Source organism: Rhamphochromis sp. 'chilingali', assembly GCF_963969265.1.
Source record: "Rhamphochromis sp. 'chilingali' genome assembly, chromosome: 14".
NCBI lineage: Eukaryota > Metazoa > Chordata > Actinopteri > Cichliformes > Cichlidae > Rhamphochromis > Rhamphochromis sp. 'chilingali'.
This window is the reverse complement of record NC_137941.1, coordinates 20,006,104-20,029,783: the sequence shown is the minus strand read 5'-3', so window position 1 is coordinate 20,029,783 and position 23,680 is coordinate 20,006,104. Positions and strand designations below refer to the sequence as shown.

The 23,680-nt window shown below is 40.4% G+C and overlaps 2 protein-coding genes across 4 annotated transcripts; both read left to right on the top strand.

The window, feature by feature from the left end:
• The first annotated feature begins 204 nt into the window (after positions 1-204).
• On the top strand, positions 205-10,562 carry cfap91 (cilia and flagella associated protein 91). 2 transcript variants are annotated; one of them, XM_080903921.1, is made up of 18 exons: positions 205-367; positions 477-553; positions 827-975; positions 1,151-1,231; positions 1,370-1,426; positions 1,514-1,683; positions 5,669-5,770; positions 7,206-7,383; positions 7,599-7,756; positions 7,856-8,017; positions 8,131-8,264; positions 8,731-8,844; positions 8,926-8,997; positions 9,089-9,235; positions 9,318-9,539; positions 9,771-9,919; positions 10,003-10,094; positions 10,264-10,562. In XM_080903921.1, exons 1-18 carry the CDS (start codon positions 280-282, stop codon positions 10,467-10,469), a joined length of 2,358 nt encoding a protein of 785 aa, XP_080760047.1. In that variant the 5' UTR covers positions 205-279; the 3' UTR covers positions 10,470-10,562. The 2 variants fall into 2 exon arrangements, with proteins under 2 accessions (XP_080760047.1, XP_080760048.1); XM_080903922.1 differs by lacking the exon at positions 5,669-5,770.
• A 138-nt stretch (positions 10,563-10,700) lies between these two features.
• On the top strand, positions 10,701-23,239 carry nr1i2 (nuclear receptor subfamily 1, group I, member 2). Of its 2 annotated transcripts, none has more exons than XM_080903923.1 (9): positions 10,701-11,583; positions 12,413-12,642; positions 15,558-15,688; positions 15,933-16,102; positions 17,340-17,656; positions 17,734-17,879; positions 20,673-20,789; positions 20,985-21,090; positions 21,180-23,239. In XM_080903923.1, exons 2-9 carry the CDS (start codon positions 12,461-12,463, stop codon positions 21,334-21,336), a joined length of 1,326 nt encoding a protein of 441 aa, XP_080760049.1. In that variant the 5' UTR covers positions 10,701-11,583; positions 12,413-12,460; the 3' UTR covers positions 21,337-23,239. The 2 variants fall into 2 exon arrangements, with proteins under 2 accessions (XP_080760049.1, XP_080760050.1); XM_080903924.1 differs by having other exon boundaries at positions 12,408-12,642.
• Positions 23,240-23,680: the final 441 nt, after the last annotated feature.

Sequence of the window (23,680 nt, the reverse complement as noted above, 5' to 3'; positions counted from 1 at the left end):
CGAAGGAAGAAACGTCCTTTAAATCTTAAATGATGACATGTGGAGTTAAATTAATATTACACTAACAAATTTTGATAAAAACCCAAAGTATGCTGTCCAAGAATTACTTCCAACTTTCACCCGGTGAGAGTAAACAGAAAGCTCGAGATTAATCCTCCCACTTCCGGACGGTCAGTTTATTGTCTCCATGACTACAGTGTCAAAACGACGTCGTTGAAGGGGCCGTCCGCATGTAAAATTAGCTGTAAAAATACTCAATTGTTTGACTAAATACAGAAAATGTGCGCATCTGTGACTAACACGTTTACCAAGCAGAATGATGCTGGTACAGCTGTTTTGCATGAACGGGCTTATGACTACTTGTACGGTGAGTAAGCTTTGAACTAACTAGCACAGCTAACGAACACACCAATGAGCACGGCTAATAGCTGAACTTAGCTGCTTCGGTTGCCATCACCTGAACTGTTCCTCCACAGATCCGGTTCACACAGTGTCATCGGAGGCAGACCACACCAAGGCCAGTTTCAAGGCCTTTGCGTCCAGGTCTCGAATAGTAAGTCGTATCTATACTTTATTTCAAATTTATTACATTTTAAATAAAAGATAAGTTGATTTAAAATGCTGTCATTATTATATTATATTATAGTTTATTTTTATTTTAATTTAAACCTGTAGTATACAGAGCATTTATCTTGTATTGTAATAATGTATATTTTCTTCCACCTTTTGAATATAATATAGAGGGGCTTTTTTTTGTCTCTTTTGTTTAACTAAAAATTAAATGTGAAATGCACTCTTTAACATTGTTTCCGTCTTCTTCGCTCAGAGGAGAATACCAGAGTTTGCATCCATGTTTAGTGACAACCCACGCTATACTGTTAAAGTAGACCCTGCAGTCCCGCAGCCGGCCTTTACTGATCTTCAGTGGCGAGGCCACACAGAACAGCGCAAAGAGGCCCTGCAGCAGCTGGCTGGGTAACACAACATGCACATGAAGCCTTAGTTACTAAGTTGCTTCATTTTAAGATGTAGTCTTTCTCTCATTACAGACAAAATAAATAAAATAAATAAAGTAATGTTTTAATGTCTCTATTATATATTATAAATGATAAAATATGTATATATTACATCTTGATTATCTTCTTGACAGGATTTCTCCAAACACTCAAACATGGCTGAAAACCAAGGAGTGCCGTGTAACCGGAGCAGATTTCTGCAAATACTTTAAACGGTTTGACTAGCCAGTTGAGAATCTGATTGTTTGTTCTGTTTTTCCTAACACAACAAACTAAAGATAACTGCCATACTGCCCCACTTATGTAGATGTCAATATAGTCTATGACATAGTATTTCACTTTGTTCCCTTTAGCCCTCTCATTCCCTTTGGGCAGCAGATACCTCCTAGTGTGATTTATGCTTTGCCGAGGTGAGGTTCTTTGCATTACTTTGTTGTGCAGCTGTTTCTGCTGTGCTATTTTTTCTGGAAGTATGTCTGTTTTTTGTGTCACCTTAGAGAAGACTTTATAACGTCTGATGCTGAGCAAAAACCCACCCACTTCACTGTTGGGGTCCAGACAGACTACAGGGAAAGTGAAACACAGACAGACCCATACAGCCCCGAGTATGTGATTCAGCCCGGGACTACTCCCTCAGAGCTCCTGCAGATGGCAGCTTTGACTTGGGGTATAGGCATGTTTATTGTGTTCTTTATCTGTTATATGAACCGTGATGGTACACTCATAAGCAACTTTATTAGATCTTGGCAGTATAATTATCTTGCTCTCTTCTCTCCATCCTATTTTTTTTTTTTTTTTTTACTTACTAAACATAATTTATAATGCATCTGTGCTGGCTAACCTGTGCATAAGAAACTCACTGAGAAACAAATTGTTGCAAAAACAAATAGTTAACATCAACAGGTTCATCATCCACAAGTCACAGTTAGTACAGGAAGAAAGTACAAGTAAAATACATACAACCCACGCTGATCTTGAGTGGGAGGGATAACTGAAACTCCACTTTCTATTAGTGTAAAGACGTTTAACTGCACATTAGATCACTGAAATATCTTAATATAAGATGAAGAAGTTCAATTTCAACAGCATGTCTCAGTTTTTCTAAATGATAAATGTGGAAATTACAGAAAGAAAAATTCTGGAAGCTCACTTCCCACACTGCCCTGTATTTATGAAACAAGATAAAGATTTTGTTCATTGATTAAAATCTATTTTTAAACTAAAATTTATATAGTGGACAGTAAAAAAAGAAACATTTCTGTCATTTAATTGTTAATTTGATAGATTACTTGGTTACTTGATTACTTAGGTGTACATGAATGAAAATACCCTTAAAAGTCCCAAAATTGATGCACTCCTTCATATTTTCCAAAGCGGGCTGGATTGGATCTTTGCCAGGCCAATATCGGCCCCCGGGCCTTATATTTGACACCCCTATCATAAGGCAAATGCATAAATAAAGTTGAGCTTTGCTTCACAAGATAGAACCATGCCTTAAACATATTCGTGGAACCTTTTGCAGTCTGTCTGCTTTACCATAACACTGCTAACATTTGTCACTGCACAATTGATCAATATGCCTATAAGTGACTGTATCATATTTTTAAACTGAGAAATTTTTATTGTCTCAGTTCTCAAGTTTGTGCCTTGGGTCCAGAGTGCCTTATCCCCACAAATTCCCCCGACAAATGTAATTGTTGCAGTTTGTTTGTCTGTCTGCTGTAAATGTTTGTTATCAAGCATCCACAGTTCATCACTGCTAGTGCCCAAGGTCAAAGCTGAGCTTGGAAAAAAATTAAAGAAGCCGTATCTAGTAATATATCATGTAAAAGGGTTTGGAGAGAACTGTACAATGCACTTCTTCATTTTTCAATACGATGGCCTACGACATCACAACTAGTTTCACAAGATCTCACACTGCATGAATATATCTTAAATCTTAAGACATTTCTGCTACAATCATATGGGTAAAGATAATAAAATACACAAGTTTTGCATATAATGCTTCAAGGTCAAAGGTCAGGGTCACATAAATTGGGTCATAAACATGCTCTTTAAAACATTATTTTTTCATTACATTATATGACTTCCCAATGTCACAAAAAGATGAACGTCCTACACTAGATTTCCATATTAACAATATTGACATCAGCATAAAGTATCAGTGTTAGTATAGCCCAGGGGTCGGCAACCTGTGGCTCCGGAGCCGCATGCGGCTCTTTTGTCCTTATACTGCGGCTCCGGGTGGTTTGGGAAAATAAATTAGAAGTATTTAGCTGAAGTGCATTTTATTTGTGTTTAGTTCTTTTTTTAACTTGTAGTTCTAAATTGGAAGATTATTGTGATTTTGAAATATGAAAATAAAATTATATCTTATTATTTTTTCATCGCTCAAAATAAGCGTCACACTCGCGGAAGCCGGTATACCCGCCGAAACGCCGTGCATTTATCGAGACTTTCAAACCCAGGTAGGCCAATTATGGATCTTCGGATCCACATTATGTCGGCAGCTGTTCTCCACCGTGAACTATGTTAAAAACAAACACCGCTCACGCCTCACAGATGAAAGCTTACAGTCCTGCGTAAAGATGAAAGCCCCGATTTGCAGACGCTGTGCGCAGAGGTTCGGGACCATAAGTCTTATTGTAAACATATCACGGCAGACCCGACGATGTTTCCATGAACACGCTTTTCAGCATCTCTTTATTGACCACTTTTCACACACGGTTGCTGTACGCATACAGCCGGCTGTAGCTTTTCAGCTCACAGCCCGACAACACAACAGCAGAGAGCACAGACTTTAAGGCGGCGAGGCGTAATTGCGGGTGCCGCTCAGGTGTGTCCGACTCCCCTGCAGCGGCGCTGCAGACCACGCCCCGCCACACACATTAACCTGGTAAAATACATATTTAGGCAGAATTTTGCAAATATCTTTTTTTTTTTTTTTTTTAGCAGCATAGTGCTTTTTTTCCAATTACTTTTTAAAAGTCAGGCCAAGGCTTCAAAAGCCCAAAGGTGATATAAGGGTGGCGGATCACAACAGTTTTTGTTTGCTACATGGATCATTTTAGTTCAGTTGGGTGTTTTTCCTTTTGTTATATTTCTTTAAGAGTTCAAAATGTGTTAATTACATAAATAAAATGTAATTTTCTCTGTAGCACTTCATGGATTTCATAAGCAACACACCTTAGTTGCTCTGTGGATTCTTTTAAAAAGCAGTTAAAAACTTTTCTGTTCAAACAAGCCTTTTGTTGATCTACGTATTTTATATTCTTTACATTCTTTACATTTGATCTTTTACATTGTGTATAATGTCTATTGATTGTATTGTTTATTTTAATATTTGTGTACAGCACTTTGTGACTGCCTGTCTGTGAAAAGCGCTTAATAAATAAACTTTACTTACTTACTTTAGTTGTTTACACAAAGCATAAAGGTAAAAAAAACAATATCCATCCATCCATCCATCCATCTTCATCCGCTTTATCCGAGGCCGGGTCGCGGGGGCAGCAGCCTAAGCAAAGAGGCCCAGACCTCCCTCTCCCCAGCCACCTCCTCCAGCTTATCCGGGGGAATACCAAGGCGTTCCCAGGCCAGCCGAGAGATATAATCTCTCCAGCGTGTCCTGGGTCTGCCCCGGGGCCTCCTCCCGGTGGGACATGCCTGGAACACCTCACCCAGGAGGCGCCCAGGGGGCATCCTTGTCAGATGCCCGAACCACCTCAGCTGGCTCCTTTCGATGTGGAGCAGCAGCTGCTCTACTCTGAGCCCCTCCCGGATGGCCGAACTTCTCACCCTATCTCTAAGGGAGAGGCCAGCCACCCTTCGGAGGAAGCTCATTTCTGCCGCTTGTATCCGCGATCTCGTTCTTTCGGTCACTACCCACAGCTCGTGGCCATAGGTGAGGGTAGGGACGTAGATCGACCGGTAAATTGAGAGCTTCGCTTTTACACTCAGCTCCCTCTTCACCACGACGGTGAAGAGGGAGCAATATATACAGTGTTATCTTCATTTTAGATTTCAAAAAGTATTTGCGGCTCCCAGTGTTTTCTTTTGCGTGGAAACCGGGTCCAAGTGGGTCTTTTGTGTAAAAGGTTGCTGACCCCTGGTATAGCCCTTGCCATGTTGGGGACGTTGCACTCTCTGACTCCTCTTATTCTTAAATTGTTGCTCGGACTGTTTATATAACCTGTCACGTTACTGATTAGCTCAGTTGTGTGATGGTACTAAAGGGATTTTTTAAATAATTTAAATCTTTTTTAAGTGTGTTAGTTGTCCCAGCTATTTTAAAATGTTTTTCTAGTATCAAGTTATAAAGTAAGATACTTTTTTAAGTATGAAGTGTCTCAGTGTCAATGCTTGATATTTTATCTTTTACTACACTTAGCACAAATAGTACAAGTAGTTTGGTTGATTATTTCTTAGTTGTGGCAGTGCTTCATGGCAATACCTCTTACACAGTTAAAGCCTGTTTATTTCCCTTAAATGTTGCCACGTTTGTAAGGAAAATGGATTTCTAGGTTAAGTAGCAGATTTGACTATGTGGGTTGCTCGCTTGAAAAACTTTCCAAATTGACTCTGCCTATGGCGAGCAGCTTATTCTGCTACTGACTCAGTAGCACATGAGAAAATGTGTCTGTGTGGGCTCTCAGGTCATGGTACTCCAAGGAGCTTGAAAGGAAAGCGACTAGACATCTTTCATGAAGACGTTTCACCTCTCATCCAAGAGGCTTCTTCAGTTCTAAAACTAAAAGGTTTCGTATTGTGTCACTTTGTACGTTCCTCACAATTTCCCATCATTACCCCCTCCCCTTCGCTGCACCCCTGCACTGTTCTGTTTTTAATGGCCCCCGTATGGCCACCCTTATGAAAAAATTCTTGAGGTGCCCCTGGTCACAGGTACTGAAAGCCTAGTGGGGATTGTCCCTTAAGAGCATAATGTGTGTCATCACATGAGCCCGAGGTGTGATAAAAGGCATGTGATGTTACCCCCAGAGGTTTCTGATGAAAACACCGTAAGAACTTGTCTCACCCTATCATGTGACCTATTGAGGTCAGCTGACGCAATATATGAGTGGGGGTTGAGGCGTCTGGGAAGCCACTCCCTCTGTTCAATGATGGTTGTTCACAGTAGATGGCCTCTTTTACTCCTCTTTCAAACAATCTATGTTCTCAGTCCAAAATGTGAATATTGGCATCCTTGAAAGAGTGACCTTTACCTTTTAGGTGCAGATGTACAGCCCAGTGTTGTCCTTTCGAGGTGGCTCTTCTATGTTGTTTCTTGCTTTTATTTATTGAGTAGCTTCCTAAGAACAGCTTTAACTTTTTTTTGTCATTTCCTGCATCTTTGGCACTAGAAGAAGCCGCCCAAACACATGAGATATCATGAGATATCATTGGAAAGACCAGGATGTCCTCTACTGAGCACATGAGGACTTCGTAGGGTAGCTCAAATTAAATAGTAAATGGTAAATGGCCTGTATTTATATAGCGCTTTTCTAGTCCCTAAGGACCCCAAAGCGCTTTACATATCCAGTCATCCACCCATTCACGCACACATTCACACACTGGTGATGGTAAGCTACATTGTAGCCACAGCCACCCTGGGGCGCACTGACAGAGGCGAGGCTGCCGGACACTGGCGCCACCAGGCCCTCTGACCACCATCAGTAGGCAACGGGTGAAGTGTCTTGCCCAAGGACACAACGACCGAGGCTGTCCAAGCTGGGGCTCGAACCGGCAACCTTCCGATTACAAGGCGAACTCCCAACTCTTGAGCCACGATCGCCCCAAATTAGTCAAAAGACACAGACCACAAACAAATGTCGTGACAGAGAACATAAATGAATAGGGTGGGTCTCAGGAGACTAGAGGTCCACCTGTTCCTCACTGCATTGCACAGCATACACTTTATTGCTTAGCTTGTGTTTACGAGTTTTGTCCTTGGGATGAACCAGTTTTTGTCTGAGGGTGTGTCTGGGTTTGCAGTTCACTGGGATGTCATGCTTGGAGAAGATTCTTCTTTGTTACAAAAAATGCAAATTTTCCTTACTCTTGCGTCAAGTTTATTTTTAGGCAAATATGGGCTATGATTGCAATCTGTATATATTTACATTTTAAGCTGTGTTGCTTTTTTGTGACAGGGTTGCATACGGTAATTAGTTTTTTTTCTGAATGAAAATTCCTCAGGTCACGGTCTGCCTGCAGGCCTTGCAGAAGTGGAAATGATACAGCGTGCCCGTGCCAAGCGAGCTTGGGAGGCCAGTCTTCCTCCACTGAGTGACCTGAGCCAGCTCGACAAGAGGAGGCATTTAATGGAAGAGATGGAGGCCAAAGAGTGGGCTTTCAGAGAAGGCGAAATCGAGAAGTGAGTGATAGTGCACCTGAAATGCTAATCTAACTGGAAAACACACTAATAGGGATGCAACCTACTGCTTAAAGTGATGGTGATGCACTGTTTGGCACAGATTTAAACTTCATCATGTATTGATTGCTTCACACCTTCATTGTTTCAGTTCACTCCTGTCACTCTGATAAGGAGCAGTTGTGTTTTGTGTTTTTATCGTACATTTTCTCTGCTAGGTTGCAAGAGGCTCGTTTAGAGGTGCTAAAGGACCTTCTGAGGCAGAGAGATGAGGCTCAGAAAGATGTCACAAATGACAGACTGAACCAGATATATTCTAAGCACCAGGAAGACAGGGAGACCAAGCTAAACAAAATACACGCTGACTACAACAGGTGTAAGACGTCCAGCCCTCTAATGTTAAGTATATTATTTAATATCTAGTCTCACTCCTTGGCAACTGCCTCTGTTTTTCTTTTCTTATTTTTGTCTGCAGCACTGAGAAAATTAGAAGCTAAGAGGAAAAATGTGGAGGGGAAGCTAGAACGGTGCGTCATAGCCTCTCAGACGTATGTCCCCAGGATCCGCATTGGCATTTTTCCCAACAGGAACATCAACAGCATGCTGTCAACAAGACGCTACTTAGACACATATGAAGGTTTGAATCTGAATGCTGTTGCAGAAGTAAAAATTTTGTATGTAATTTCCAGTATAACACACACAGATAATTTCATAAATTCATTGTTAAGATCATTTTTAATTCTTTGTTAGGTTTAGAAGAACTAGAGGCGCAACTCAGTGCTTCAGTACTGAAGTCAAAGAGAGAAAGAACAAAACCCAAAGTCTCCGAGGATGTGATGAAGCCTCCTGAGAGCAGAGCTGTGCAGTTGCTGAAGAAATACAAGGTAAGGCAGAACAGAAAATATAGATGTTCATTAAAGTGGATCTACGTTGCTCAGGTCCAATGCAATATTTATTACTACTGGAGTAGTTTTGAATAATTGACAGTTTAAAATAACTCTTACTTATCATAAGCTGGGCTCTGGCGATTCACCCACTGAAACAAGCTGAAGTCAACACTTCTGATTGGCTATCTCATGGAGACACAAGGTTTGAACTGCAGGTCAATGGTACTTCTGTGCACCTGTTATGACCACAGTAAAGATCTCTGCTCTCATTAACATCAGGCAGAGCCAAGAGCAGAAGAAATTGTGAGAGACCAGGCAGGAATCTGAAGCCTGAGCTTTTGGCTCATGTATATACAGCAACGTCATTATTTGACATTTTAGCCATTTTGTTTGATGCAAGATCCACTTGAAGTATATCTTTGAAGTTTTAGATACATACATACTGGCACTTCTGGCTCCACAGAATCTGAAGCAGAAGCAGGATGACCACGCATCTTTGAGGACTTTACGTTTTCTTCTCAGAAAGGAGACGCCTGTTCCTCATCCTGTCACTCCCACAGTGGAAACACCACCTGAGGTCAGTTAATTATTCTGACTGTTACTGAGACTTCCTTTGTAAATATTACATTTATTGTATTAATATTTCTCTATTTTTTAGGGGGAAGAAGAGAAAGAACTTGCTGTAATCTTCTTGCAGAAACTATTGCGAGGACGAAGGATCCAGTATGAGGTCCACCTGTGTTTCATTCCTACATAAATGTTTCAGTCTTGCTCAGTTTTTGAGCACTTATCTTTTTACTTTTATCTCTGCTGTTCTAAAGATGTTTAAGGGCAAGGAGAAACATCAGGATCTCATCCAGGAACTGAGGACTGTCCATGCCCTGAAGAGGGAAGAGCAGGAGCTACAGAAGGCAGACAAAGAGCACGTCATGATGCTGAATAAACAAAGAGACAAACGCAGACTTGAGGTGAAACACACGGACCTGACCACGTGGACAAAAATGTACTAAATCCAAACAACCTTTATACCCGTTCTCTCCATCTTTTCAGATTTTTCAACAGGAAGCGCATCAAGCCGGAGTAGTAGGAGCGGAACTAGAACAAGTGTTTGACACATTGTCCAAGGAGCTGATTCGTCTCCAGGATGAGCGAAGGATCCACGCCTTTACACTGCTGGCTGAGAGAGACCGTCGGATGCAAGAGGCCGAGGAGAGCGGAAGGAGGCAGGTAGAGGAGCGAAGACGCAAAGAGGAAGACGAGATCTTCAGAGAAGTATGTGCACATGTCATTGTTCTGTTGTAAAAGGGTAACAGAGATCAGTAACAATGAGGTAACAAAGCATTTGCAGTCAGAGCACCAACTCTTTGGAACAAGCTGAGTCACTGAGCTCTAAATCGCTTATTAAAACGTACTTATTTTTCTATTTTTTTTGTCAATTATTGTACTTATTATTACCATTTTAAGGTGTGTGAGTTTGTGGGTTCCCTTCACTTCTTGTCACAGGTGGTACAGGTACATCAGGAGACTGTGGACATGTATTTAGAAGACATCATCTTGGGGACCATTGAGCACATAGCCGACCAGCAGGCGCGGGAGGAGATCCACAAGAGAGCAAAGGAGGTCAACGACATCGCATATGCCATTGAGGAAAGGTAACAAGCACCTTCGAATATCTGTCGCTGCTTGGTGTTAAGGAATTGTAACACTAACAAACATCACTTTTGTGTGGGAGTAGCCGGGATAATCTTCAGTCGGAGGAGATTGTGTCTGAGCTGGTGTACAGCTTCCTTATCCCGGAGGTAAAGAAGATCGGTGTCAGGGAAAGAGGTTTGTAGCAAGAATTAGAAACACACGAAAATGCATTAAATGACTTACTAGTAAAAGATAAATGCCCTTGTTTTTAAAATAGAAATTAAAATGACTTATTGGAGTGTTGATGGAGTGATTAAGTTAAAGGTAAATCCTTTCCTAATTTTTTCTGACCTTGCATTTTCAGTGCACCAGAAGCAGCATAGACACTTACAGGCAGCTCGGAACATCATTCAAGGGACTTCAAATGCTCCTGAGCTCCTGAACAGTACTCTGGAAGCGTCAAAATTTACCTGTCCTGGTATAAAAGCGTCCTGTCAAGTCCTGGAAGAGACAATGAGCCAGCCGCTGCAGGGGAAGGAAGCAGAGCAGCACGATGCTCAAACTGAGTAAAAGAGAGGACTAGAATATTAAAAGTGTTCTGCATTGCAATCTATAATGTCTAAAAGTTGTTGTGATATTATTAAAGTGATGGTTTAATAATCATTCTGGGTTGTTGTTTTTTTTACTCTAAGCAGTAATTAATTTAATTTAATTTGACATGAAATGTTTGAAGAAGTCTTTCTGCTTTTACTCCACCACGTTTTGGGAACAAATGTTGTGTTTTATGCAGTAGATGATGTATTTGAACCCTTTGAAGCATAGGCATGAATTAATTGCCAGAAATTATATATTTTATTTATTTATTTTGAAAAGGGGGATTATTGAACCTTGTGATGAATTTAGAAAAAATCTTTATTATTGTAGGTGTTTTAATTTATGTCATATTTGCTACATCTGTTTTTTAAATTTATTTATATTTAGCTATGTATTTCTTTAAAATGCATTGTGCAATTTATTTCAGTTTTTGAGGGGAAAATCACTCTGATGATGATGAAGCCTCAAAAACTAATTCAAACGTGATAATCCAGTGTTTGTTTTATGTTTGTTTTTGATTGATTGGATTATTACAGATACCCAGCAACACACAAGCAATTAAAATAATCGCAGCTCAACATTAAATGGTGCCATTTTCCATAATGACTTTTGGTACTTATTATATATTTTGATTTTACAACGTGCAGCATGAAGACTCTTAAACAGGATTATAACTTACATTAAAAGTTCTTTTTTTTCACGTTTCCACAATTATTCAACGAAAAATTATGTTTCATCACTTTTGCAAGAAAATCGTGTCCTTTTTTTCTGTGCTGATTCCATTTCCGATTAAATATTTGGATTCGTCCTGTGTCGCTCCATCCTGGAAACGCCCCTGCGTCCGTGATCCGCGTCTACGAAGTACGACATCAGTAGGCGGTGCTGGATTTTTACACAGTTTCTTCGGCTGCAGCCGGTTGTAGTTGTGGCAAACTGCCAGTATTAAACATTAAGCTGGTCGAAAGCTTGCACGACGACCTGTTAACGATTCTCTCCCCTGTTGGTCATGCTCAAAATTCCCCCTGATTAAGCGAAGTGAGGCGGGCACCTGTGGACCACGTACAGCTGTTTTGACATCTGGAATCATCAGGTGAGTGATTTGAATGACCTAAGCCAGACATTTAACCAGGTAAAGGAAGGAAAAGAGTTTACTTTATGACAACCTGTGTGGACCTGTGCACACCTGTTAGACAGGTCAGGCTTCAGTTACAAACCTGCCTGCCTGCAGGGTGGGAGTAAAGTAGGAGCACTCCCAAACAAGCATGTTTTACACGCTGCTTCAGTGGAGTGTGTGGAGTTGTGTATGCTTTAAAGAAACACAACGACTTACGTTAAAGTTGTGATTTCAGTGTGTCAGTAATTCGGAGGGATTTGAGTGTTAAAATTAAAAAGGTTGCATTAAGCATTGTTTACTGGCAGAAAATACCTGAAATGTATGTTGCTAAATCATTAATCAACAGTAGCCTGTGCTTGTTTTTTGTGCAACTTACCGTTTTTCCACTGGAAAGTATTAAAAAAAAATAAAAAAATTGAAGAGTCCACATTGTTCTTTGCACTTGAACATTGTGAGCTGTTCTGTGCACTTCAGAAAATTGCTCTTGCTCTTTGATGAAAATCAAGGTGATCTCCTACTGTGACCATTTAGCCACAATGAATAGGGGGTTGTAATAGACGTAAATGACTCCACAAGGAGCCTTTAGTCATATCCAGGTATGCGTCACTGCTGGAAGCAAATGGTTCAGCCACAGTATTATGGTCATATCCTTTCATTTAAGAGTATCATAGCACAATAACGTAGGATATACAGTGTGTATCCTGTACATTAACTGTGACGTAGTAGTGCTGATCGTAGTTAAACCTAAGCCTGATCTCACAGGGAACCTTTCCATTTCTTACTGAATCAATCTTGCCCAGAACAGATGTGAAGGCAGTGACGCCAGACTAATCTGATTATCTCTCGGGTGAGAATGAGCGAGAAGGCCGCTGGAGTGCAGATCATCAGTGAAGTGCTCGCAAGGCTGAATAAAGAGGATGAGGAGGAGAAGCTGACAGATGATGAGGAGTCCAGAGTGTGTGGTGTCTGTGGAGATCTGGCTAATGGTTACCACTTCAATGCCTTGACCTGTGAAGGCTGCAAGGGCTTCTTCAGGTAAAGCTCTTCAACATTTAATAACATCATGAATCAAGCAATAAATGGCTGTTTAAGGGCTTTTAGAAAACAAATAGTCCAGCTTTTATGTTTGCTGTATCTAGAGTTTCTCTCATGTTTTTAATTATATTTAGAAAAATTTTTGTCATGAAAAGAATCCCTTGTGAATGTGAAATGACAAATTAGTGATCTTCCTTCCGAGGAGCCAGACTTTCTTGTAATCTTTTAAAGTGGTCTTGAGCAATAGTTCTCCAGTCTTCCAGAAGGTCTTCCAAAAATTTTCTTTTGACATTTGCTGCTTTCTCAGTCATTTTCACTCACTCAGTTTTTGTACCTGATGAGCATAAAAGGCTCCTGGTTGAACTCAAACCAGTGTTTTGTCCATACATAACTAATAACTTAGTTCATCTAATAAGAAATATTAGATGAAAATTTGGCATATCTCAGCAGTGTGTCCTTAAGAATTTTCAGTAGAAGTAGAAGACAAAAGAAGAAGTGGCAGGGTTAGAAAAACTCCATCATCTCCAGCAGATGAACAGTTTCTAAAAGTCATGTCCTTGAGAAAGAGGAAAAAATCCAGCAAAGACCTGACACAGAGAGACACAGAGAGATGCATCTGGCCCTTCAGTTCATCCATCTGCTCTTAAGGGAAGAAAACATGCAGAAAAGGTGGAGGTATTCCAAATTACACAAGAACTGGACTAAACATCAGTGGCAACTGGTCTTGAAATTTGTGGCTCAAATCTCTGTTAATAGGTCAGGAGAGAGGTACACAGCAAGTGCAACATATTTAGCTTCATACCACAGTCATTAGTAAAACATCCAGTGGTGTTGGGAATCTTGTCAAAATTAATATAATTATGAACACAGAAAAATACCATCAGATTGCTTTTACCATCTGGAAAGCATCTGATTGGCATCCGCTTCATTTTTCAACACAGTGATGCCAAACACACTGTAATGTAATAAAGAGTACAGGCAGTCATTAATACTTTTTTTTTTTTTTTGGTGGGGTGGGGGATGTTCATGGCATTTAATTGGCTGCTTATATTGTAAATTTTTAATATCATATAAAGTGAAACCACATTTCGGATCTTTTTTTTTCATGCCCAAAAAGTACTTTTTAAGTAGTATTTATAAGTTAATTTGAATTCAGTTCACCTGAATTCAGCACCTCTGTACTTTTAGCACCCTGTCAACCAAATAAACAGACACGCGATCGTGAGGACCGGATATACACACATACACACAAGCACATTCTCTATACTACATTTATACATATACTTGCATCTTGCATAGTATCTATATACATAGATATATACATAGATACAGTGACTATCTTGCTTTCATAGGCTCAAAATGTGAAATAAGCTCGACACCGTCTGCTCTGCAATCTGAAGGCCACCTCAGTTCACTGTGACCTGAGTAACCATGAAGTTGTAGGAGGTTGTAGGATGTTGAATTGTATTCTTTCTGTGGCACATGCAGGTTTCAGAAGACTAGATTGTGACTTGTTGACCTAGTTAGGACTGGTGTAGTTGTGTTCTGAATAAGTTGAACTCTTTTACTAGGATGGCTCACAAACAGGAAATGACAGTGGTCTAGTCTGCTCGTGATAAATGAAAACATGATTTACTCTGAGTCAGAAGCTTGTTATGTTTGAAATGTGTTGTAACTATGTAACAGATATATTAACTTTAACACTAATCACATTTTCAGTTTTCCTCACATTCAGCTGTAAAACGTTTAAAATTATCTGACCTTTTGTTTAAAGAGTTTATACAACGAGAAGCTCAAGATGTCTGTCAGATAGGAAGCTGTGTGTCATCAATGTGTTATCATCATCATCAATCACTGCGAGCCCAAATACTAGAGTTTTGTAGTATTGAAGTTAACCATTTATTTTAATGGCTTTTATTTTGATTTTTAATTGAACATTATTATACTGTTCACCATATATGCTCTCTGAACTGTCTCATTTAGAAGTGTGCTCAGTTTTGTTTATTATTTGACTTCTTTAGGCCAAAGTATTCTTTATATAAACCTCACTTTGCTGCCACCAAAGCTCTCTCTGTCCCTGTTATTCAGATGGGCTGCTGTCGGTGAGCTGAGTGGTCAGATAACATTCAATTTCTGGCATAAAAGGTGGTGTCAGTGTGATATTCTCATCTACTTTGGTTCTTAATTTGACCTTCTCTAATTTCAACACCTTCACAAATTAAATCCACACAGTGCACACAGTACAGACAGTTCATTAGGTACAGGTTGCTAGTACCAGGGTGGTCTCCTTTTGCCTTCAGAACTGATTTATTTCTTGGTGGTATAGATTTAACAAGGTGCCGGAAACATTCCCCAGAGATTTTGGTCAATTTTGACATGATAGCATCACACAGTTACTGCACATCCATGATCTCCCAGACCACCTCATCCCAAAGGTGCTCTATTTTACTGAGAGCTTTTTATTGAGGGCATTTGATTACAGGGAACTTGTTGTCATGTTTAGGAAACCAGGTTGAGATGATTTGAGTTTTATGATATGGTGCATTGTCCTGTTGGAAGCAGCCATCAGAAGATGGGTGCACTGTGGACATGTCAGGCACATTACTCAGGTAGGCTGTCATGTTTAAATGATGCTCAGTTGGTACTAAGGGCCCCAAAGTGTGCCAAGAATATATCTTCCACCCCATTACACCACCACTACCAGCCTAAATGGAGTGGAGATCCATGCATTCATGTTGTTTACACCAAATTCTGACCCTATCAAACAAATGTTGCGGCAGAACTTGAGACTGCACATTTGTTGTGCAATTTCAGTAAACTTGTGCAAATTGTGACTCATTAGATATTTGCATTAACAAGCAGTTAAACCTAAGGCATGAAGCTGTTATTTTGTGAGTGGATGTTTTTCATTTCAGACGTAACATAAAGAGGTCAAACCAGCTCCGTTGTCCATTCCTGAATAAATGTGTTATAACGAAAAACAGCCGCCGGTCTTGTCAAGCCTGCCGCATGCGCAAATGTCAGGCCATTGGCATGTGCAAAGACAGTAAGTAACATCTAAAGGCTTTTATACTTAATGTTTAAGTCACTGTAGGAAGTGTGTGGTATTATAAAAGGTGCACCCATCAGTTTCTAGAATGCTTGTTATCATTTTGCATGTTTACATCATGTCATACAATAAATTGATACACATAATTTTCATGCCTTGAGAAGAAATTATGAATCAGATCAGGTTGTTTTATGCTGACATGCTTGACATAGTAAATGCTTGTATTTTTGTGCTTGTTCAGTGGTCATGTCTGATGAAAAGGTGCAGGAGAGGAGGGTCCAAATCAAGAAGAATAAGATGCTTAACTCCCCAGTGGAGCTTTCATTCCAACAAGAAAAACGTATTCAGGAACTGCTCTTTGGTCACCGCAGCACATTCGACTCAGCATTTTCCCGCTTCAGCAGCTTCAGGGTGTGTGAGTGAATGCATGCAGTTTCAGCTCTTCATCATTGTTACGACCCGGCTCAAAAGCCGCAACATAAAAAAAGGAGACGAATAACAGAGTGTGGGTGAGAAGAGGTTTCATCCTAAAATGGAAAACCAGGTTGGCTAAAATGGCTGGTGCCACCAAGGCAAAGACTAGTGCACTGCCGGAAAGCTTGCCTCAGGTATGCTTTTATCCACACCTGACTAGGTGTGGCCAATTAGCACCAGCTGAAAACACTGAGACGATTAGAAGCTGCAGAGGGACGTAACACCTCCTCCCTTAAAAGGGTTCCTCTAGGACCCTTAAATTTATTAAAAGCCCCTCTGAAGCCTTCAGTTCCTTATAATTAAATAAATAAAAGTTAAAGCTAACAGAAGCACAGTGTTCACGTTATAGTTGGCATCTCTAAGCATGGATGGGCATGAGGATTTGAAGTTGCCACACTGAACAGACAAAAAGTAACATGTGACCAACACAAAGGAGCACAACAGTCACAAACCCAAAATGATTACCTGATCTGCTACAACACAAAACCAAAAGTAGCAACAAATAATCACAACTAAGTGATCTGTTGTCTCCACCACACAAACAGTCACATACAAGTGGCCCTATACCACAACAAGTTACTTTAATCCAAAAAGTTCAGTAAATCAAGCGTACTAGTGACCAACCACAAACTGGAGAGCTATGGCCACACAATGATCACATCAAGGGTGGCTCAGCACCCCACAGTGTTATTGCCATCACCTGGCCAACAACACTCACAAGTGATCCAACAAAATAGCCATATTCCCCACAACACTAAAAGTCACAGCACAAAACACTCACCTCACAAGGATCTCATTAGCATCCATCCACACTGACATATGCACACACAGGGTGTGCACACAATGCCAACTTAAAAACAGCCTACCTGCCTCAGCTACAGACCATAATCAAGAATGGTCTCAAACCTCCTACCAAGTTTGGTGCCACTGATTTACTATGTGCAACTCCCAGCCTAAAACACTAAAAACAACAAAACCCTTACTTTTCCTACCCTAGTCTTCAGTGGTGTACCAGGCTCGAGGCAACTTTAAACGCGAACTCGAGAGCAGGCAGCAGACCAGAGATATAGTCTCCTACCAAACTCTGAAGCGTACCCCCACCCAGGATGGGTGGGGGTACACCCAATCATCATCTTTGTTTTAACTTGTGTAATTGATCTTTGATTTTTTTCAGCCTATGGACCGAAACATCCTTCCTGTGAATACGCACAAGCAGACGGCAAGCAAGCTCTTTAACCCTCTGACCGAGTGCCCTAGAAACGGCTGCAGCACTGCGAGTAAATCTACCACCGAGCCCACATCATCGCCATCTGCCACCTCATGCTCTTCATCCTCCTCCTGTTTCCACAGTTCCATTAAAAAACAAGAACACCACATACGGAATGACGTCGAAAACAGATGTGTTTTCACTGCTCTTCCGCATGTGGCCGACCTCATGACTTACATGATCCAGAACGTCATTAGCTTTTCCAAAAGTCTCCAAGACTTCCGGTAAATGTGTACATCAACGGATATTTATATTCAGTCGGCACGTTTTCGACACTTGATGTCAAACTGGTGTCTTACAGGTCTCTTACCATGGGAGACCAAATATCTCTGCTGAAGGGAGCCACGTTTGAAATAATGCAGATCCGCTTCAACATGGTGTTCAACTCAAAAACGAGCACATGGGAATGTGGCCATATTACATACTGCATAGATGACGCTGTACGAGGTAAGACTTCTTACAGTTGGATGGATTAGATTAGATTAGATTAGATTAGATTAGATTAGGTGAAGTCAGACTGTCACTTAGAGTGGCCACTTTCCTGAACACTTGTGACAAAGCATCATTTAAAGAGAGATTTAAAAAAAAATTCTGAACAAAGTCAGTCAGTGGGACTTGACCTCCAGACCTGAAAAATGAGACCTATGCACAAGTGGCAAAAACTGCAGTTCCTCTAGGTGCCACTTGAGGCTGGCTCAAAAAGCAAGTCAGTTCCCAGACTCCCACGTTAAAACTGCCAACCAGTTTAGCAAGTTTACAACCTGGTACAAAAAAAAAGTTTTGGCTTCTGTGGATAGTTTCCTGCTTCATGTGTTCTGAGGTGAGAGGTTTTAACCACTCACTCACCTTAATAGTTGAGTTTGTTGAGTTGATTGATACCTGTCCTGGCAGTGATAGGTGTCTGGTAGGCTTGATACTACTTGCAGTAGCTAATTGTGATGTTGTATCATCTGGAGCATTTTTAATAGTTTATCTGACAATTATTATGGCTTGCTGTGTGTTTCAAACCATCCCAGAAGAGAAGAGCATGTCCTGGATAATCCTCCTTTCTGACATGTAAATTAGAAAAGTTGAACTTCATGTTTTATACAATATGGCCTAAAATGAGCAACTGACTCTACACACTCAGGAAAATCCAATGTTAGGCTTATTGCTGAATCTAAATAGGTGTGAATGGTTGTTGCTCTCTGTCTGTTAGCCTTGCGACGTTTGGTGTAACCGTCCACTATTTCATTGGCACCTGGAATAGGCTGCAGCCCCGGGGTGAGCCTGAGTTGGATAAGCATGATGAATGAATGAAGCCTCAAGTGGTCATTAGAGGAACTGCAGTTTAGTTTTTGACACTTGTTTTCTTCATTTGTCTCTACATTTGACGCTGCTTACCAGAGGATAGTGGAGGATTAGGCCTAATTAGCTCCCTAATCATCTGCTGTGTTAGCAATCTCGAGGTGCTTTTTGGTGCTGGCAAAGACTGCAGCGGTGTATGAAAGCTTTTGCTGAAAAAAGTGTGACAATGAGTGGCTGTGCAGTTTAAAATGCTGACGTACTCCAAAGAGTGTGAGAAACTGCAAATGTAGGTGTTTCACTGTGTTTCACTGTTCATAAAGATGGACTTAGTGCTTATAACCAAGTCAATATACAAAAATACAAAATGCATTCAGTAATGGAGACAATTATGGTCTGTTGTTGATTGAATTGGAGTAACTCTGAGGTGTGTGTTGTCTGAGGACTCAAAGTAACGTCCCTGATCACAAATTCTGTACACCTGATTAAATAACATGTAACGTGTACTGAATGACCTTTGCCCCCGCAAAATGTTTTTTCACTTGATGAACACGTTGAGTCGTTATTCTCTGATCTCGCTAGTTTTTTGCTTTTAAACTATATGTAACGTTGCAAACTGTTATTAAACAGGAGTAAAATGAACAAAGAGAAATTTGACGCTCCTAACGTGCATGCACATGTTGCACTTTTATTTTTGAAGCAGTCAGACAACAGTCAGTCAGTAACATGTCCAGTCTGTTATCACTCTTGTCACATGTTCTCACACGGTGGTGTAATATGACTCCTTAAGAAACACTCACTGCAATGCTGTCAAACTGGTTTTTACTTCTTTCGATCCAAAGTGCTTCACAAACGCGCTGTCTGAAGGTTTCCTTTTACTATTAGACAAACAGCTCTTAGGAATAAGGAATTCACACTGAGCACTAGGTGAAAGTTGAGATTACAGGGAATATAGCTCTGTTTAATTTTCAAGGTGCTGACCTGCAGTTTTCACACTGGATAAGGTGTGCAGCTACAAATATCCATCACAAAGGTGTTTGCTCTTCATGCTACTTTACTTGCGAGTTAACTGCTCAGACTGACCTATAAGTAGGTCACACAGAGAACAAACACTAAAAATAGCACTTCCTTGTTTTGTTTTTTTTAAAGGAATGAAAATACACATAAACCATAAATGACATTTGAACTACAGGGGTCTTTGGTATAAATGCTTTTATAAATACTTTGTATTTTGTTTATAATCTGTTAGATATTATTTTTTTGGGACTGGTGCAATCTGTCTGGCAAAGCCAAGTGGAATAACTGTACCTTTATTTCATCCACAACAACAGAAATCAGTATAAAATGATGTCTGACTGATTCCAGTCAACACACCAAGGATATCCCGACTATTCCGCTGGCTTTTAGTTGTCTTTATTGGTGCAAATTCCTTTCACCGTTTCAGTGCTCCTAGGCTAACAGCATGTCAGTTACATTTATAAGCCTTGTGTGTTGGAAAAACTGTAGGGAAGTTGTGGCAAATCACCACCCCTGCTTTTTTTAGAACTTGTGCAAAAATAGTTTTGCAAGAATGTCTGGAAAATCCTGCAGCATGTTCTTGGAGCGCATATCTGACTGGCATACGTGTTTTGTGTATTTGGTGAATATTTACTGTGTAGCTGGTAGTTTTGAGCTCATCGTTCTCCCTGATTTTTTTTTCCTTCCTAATTGTGGATAATTCTGCATGAATGAGCTTTTAGATTGTGGTTTGCCTGTACATGTGTTGCACATTTTCACACATAAATCCCTGCCAGAATCACCTTGATGGTAGCTCACTCGAAAGTGGGAACTAAACATATCCATTTGAATCCGTTTCTTGGAGTGTGGAGAAAAGTGGGAACAGATCAGACCTCAGTGGCCCTCAGACTGTCCTTCCGTATCTGTCCTGCTCCTGACCCGTTTTCCTGTGTTTTCCAGCGGGATTTCAGCCATGTCTGCTGGAGCCTCTGTTCAGATTTCACCACACCCTGCGCACACTGGGCCTACAGGAGGAAGAATACGTTCTCATGCAAGCCATGTCTCTGTTTTCTCCAGGTGATGGTCGTTCTTCAGCAGTTCATCCCAGTCCTTGCTAGGACCAAATCAATAATTAACCAACCCTGTAAATATTTAAACCCTACAAACAGTGTGCATTTGTACCCAGCCCAAAATAAAAATGCATTCTCAGATTTTCCTCAGGGCGAAGTGGCTTCAAATTAAAAGAAATTTGTTTTTTACTTGATTTGCCAGACCGTCCAGGCGTGCAGCAGCACAGCTTGATTGACAAAGTTCATGAAAACTTGGCGCTGACGCTAAAAACCTGGATTGACTGCAGGAGAACAGGTCCAGAGAAACAGTGAGTGAAATGTCAAATTCTCGCCCCTTTCCAGTCAGTGTGAAATGTTTTTACATACTGCAGTTATTGACTTTTCTATTGTATTTCAGCCTGCTGTATCCCAAAGTGATAGCCTGCTTTACAGAGATGAGAACAATGACTGAGGAATACAGCAAACAGATTCTACAGATCCAGGACATCCAGCCTGACACCATCAGTCCTCTCATAATGGAGATGGTCAGTAAAGGCTCCTGTAATGACTTATGAAGAGTGTGCTGTACATGAGCAGCACAAGCACTGTTAATGGGGACGCTTAAATGAAAGTATCCTATTGTTATTTTACATGTGTCGAAAGAGTGAAGACTGGACTCGGGAGACAGACACTATCTCTACTTTTAAGATTAGGCTTAAAACTTTCCTTTTTGCTAAAGCATATAGTTAGGGCTGGACCAGGTGACCCTGAATCCTCCCTTAATTATGCTGCAATAGACGTAGGCTGCCGGGGATTCCCATGATGCATTGAGTTTTTCCTTTCCAGTCACCTTTCTCACTCACTATGTGTTAACAGCAGTGTTGGTCAAGTTACTTGAAAAAAGTAATCAGTAACTAATTACTGATTACTTCCCCAAAAAAGTAATCCCGTTACTTTACTGATTACTTATTTTCAAAAGTAATTAATTACTTAGTTACTTTTTAAAAACACGATTTACAACCTGAAGAGGTGATAAAGTGATAGATCTTTCAGCCCAATTCTACTTTTTCTACATAATCCATCATACAAAATGTAATCAAATGGAAAAGTCTCTTTTTTTTAACTTGTTTTATCAGTTTTAATCTTTTAACTTTATGCATCAAGCAAAGATTTAATTATATGCAACATTCTCTGACTTGAATAAATTAGTTTAACATTTAAACCTATTTTCTGCACATTCCAGCACATAAAATAAAATATTTTTTGTGTTTACACTCACTCTTTCAAATAGATGCAAGTAAAACACAGCAGAAAATAAATAAAGTCAAAGACTCAGCAGTCCTGTTGCTCTATTTTCACCTGTAAAGCAGGACTGGGGGTAGGCGGAGGTTTACCCTGGTGCAGGTGTGCCGCGGTCAGTTGAAGAATCCGCGAGTTTCTCTGTGAGTTTCCCATTACGTCATAGCGCACTCGGTGCTTGCTTGGAAGTTTAGGGGGTTTTTTTCGCTGTAAAAAGTTTTCTTCCCACGCACGATGGACGCTAATATTTTTGTCACTTTTTATGGAATCAAACTCAAAGTAAGGTCAGTACTTCCACGCTTTAAACGCTGCACGCTCATACTCTCTCCCACAATCGATATGTGATCCATTGTTGATCTGCACACAGCTGTTGTCACTAACGGCGCACTCGTTTACGTCACTGTCGTGAGACATTCTCGCAAAAAATCACGGTTTTAGTAACGCAGTAACGCAGCGTTCCTACGGGAAAGTAACGGTAATCTAATTACCGATTTTGCAATAGTAATCCCTTACTTTACTCGTTACTTGAAAAAAGTAATCAGATTATAGTAACTGCCCATCTCTGGTTAACAGACCTCTCTGCATCGAATCATATTTTATCCTGTCTTCCTTCTCTCACCCCAACCGGTCGCAGCAGATGGCTGCCCCTCCCTGAGCCTGGTTCTGCCGGAGGTTTCTTCCTGTTAAAAGGGAGTTTTTCCTTCCCACTGTTGCCAAAGTGCTTGCTCATAGGGGGTCATATGATTGTTGGGTTTTTCTCCGTATCTATTATTGTGCGATCTACTGTACAATATAAAGTGCCTCGAGGCGATTTTTGTTGTGATTATATAAATAAAATTGAATGGAATTGAATTGTCTTAAATATTGACAGGACAAAAATATATAGGTGAGAGGGAGTGAACGAGTGTTGTCAGTGTTGTGACTCCGAAAAAGCTGCTTTTTAAATGTAGAATTTTGTTGTTGGTCTAGTTTTGTGCTTTTGGTGCCTTAATGTTCATTTATTGTAAACCGTGATGAATGAAAAATGCTTGACATGAGCGTTTCTGATGGCATATAAAGACAAACACTGCCCCCCTCTGGCCACACACAGAAAAACAGATTCTCTGTGAGGCTGATCTGCACTGCAAACATCTGGACTGTCCTGAAGTTTTGTTGATCACTTTTGATCTAATGGATTAAATAAACACGCCCCAAGGGAGGAACTTTTTATTTTGTCAGTTCTTTGTCCACCTTAATTTGTGATGGCAGACTCGAGTCTTCTCTTTGCACTAAGGAGAACTTTTTTCATTATGTGACTTTGAGAGTTGAGAGTTTTGTTCTTCAAGATTTCTGTGTACAGTACCCGGCAGTTGTTCCATTTGATTCAGATTAAGCAAAAGGACACAGTTTTTTACTATTTTTCTTTCAAGAACTAAGAACATCCAAAGCGATTTTCAGCTATTGCCTTCAGATCATCATTAAAGGGCAACTTTTAATGGGTTTGGGTTGAACTTGAAACTGGCACTCTAACTGAAATCCTTGGATTTACCTGGCACAGAATACCTCCACATTTGTTTACTTTTATTTACTATAGACTTTGTGATTCACTGTTGATGCTTCTGTTATCTCTGTGCATCATGT

What these genes read in the sequence shown, in the direction of transcription:
- nr1i2 (XM_080903923.1), top strand. Translation starts at nt 12,461, where the DNA reads ATGAGCGAGAAGGCCGCTGGAGTGCAGATCATCAGTGAAGTGCTCGCA. An exon ending in CATTGGCATGTGCAAAGACA is followed by an intron (nt 15,689 to 15,932) that starts GTAAGTAACATC and finishes GTGCTTGTTCAG; the next exon opens with TGGTCATGTCTGATGAAAAG. An exon ending in CCCGCTTCAGCAGCTTCAGG is followed by an intron (nt 16,103 to 17,339) that starts GTGTGTGAGTGA and finishes GATTTTTTTCAG; the next exon opens with CCTATGGACCGAAACATCCT.
- cfap91 (XM_080903921.1), top strand. Translation starts at nt 280, where the DNA reads ATGTGCGCATCTGTGACTAACACGTTTACCAAGCAGAATGATGCTGGT. An exon ending in TTCAGTTCTAAAACTAAAAG is followed by an intron (nt 5,771 to 7,205) that starts GTTTCGTATTGT and finishes AAAATTCCTCAG; the next exon opens with GTCACGGTCTGCCTGCAGGC. An exon ending in CAGTGGAAACACCACCTGAG is followed by an intron (nt 8,845 to 8,925) that starts GTCAGTTAATTA and finishes TCTATTTTTTAG; the next exon opens with GGGGAAGAAGAGAAAGAACT.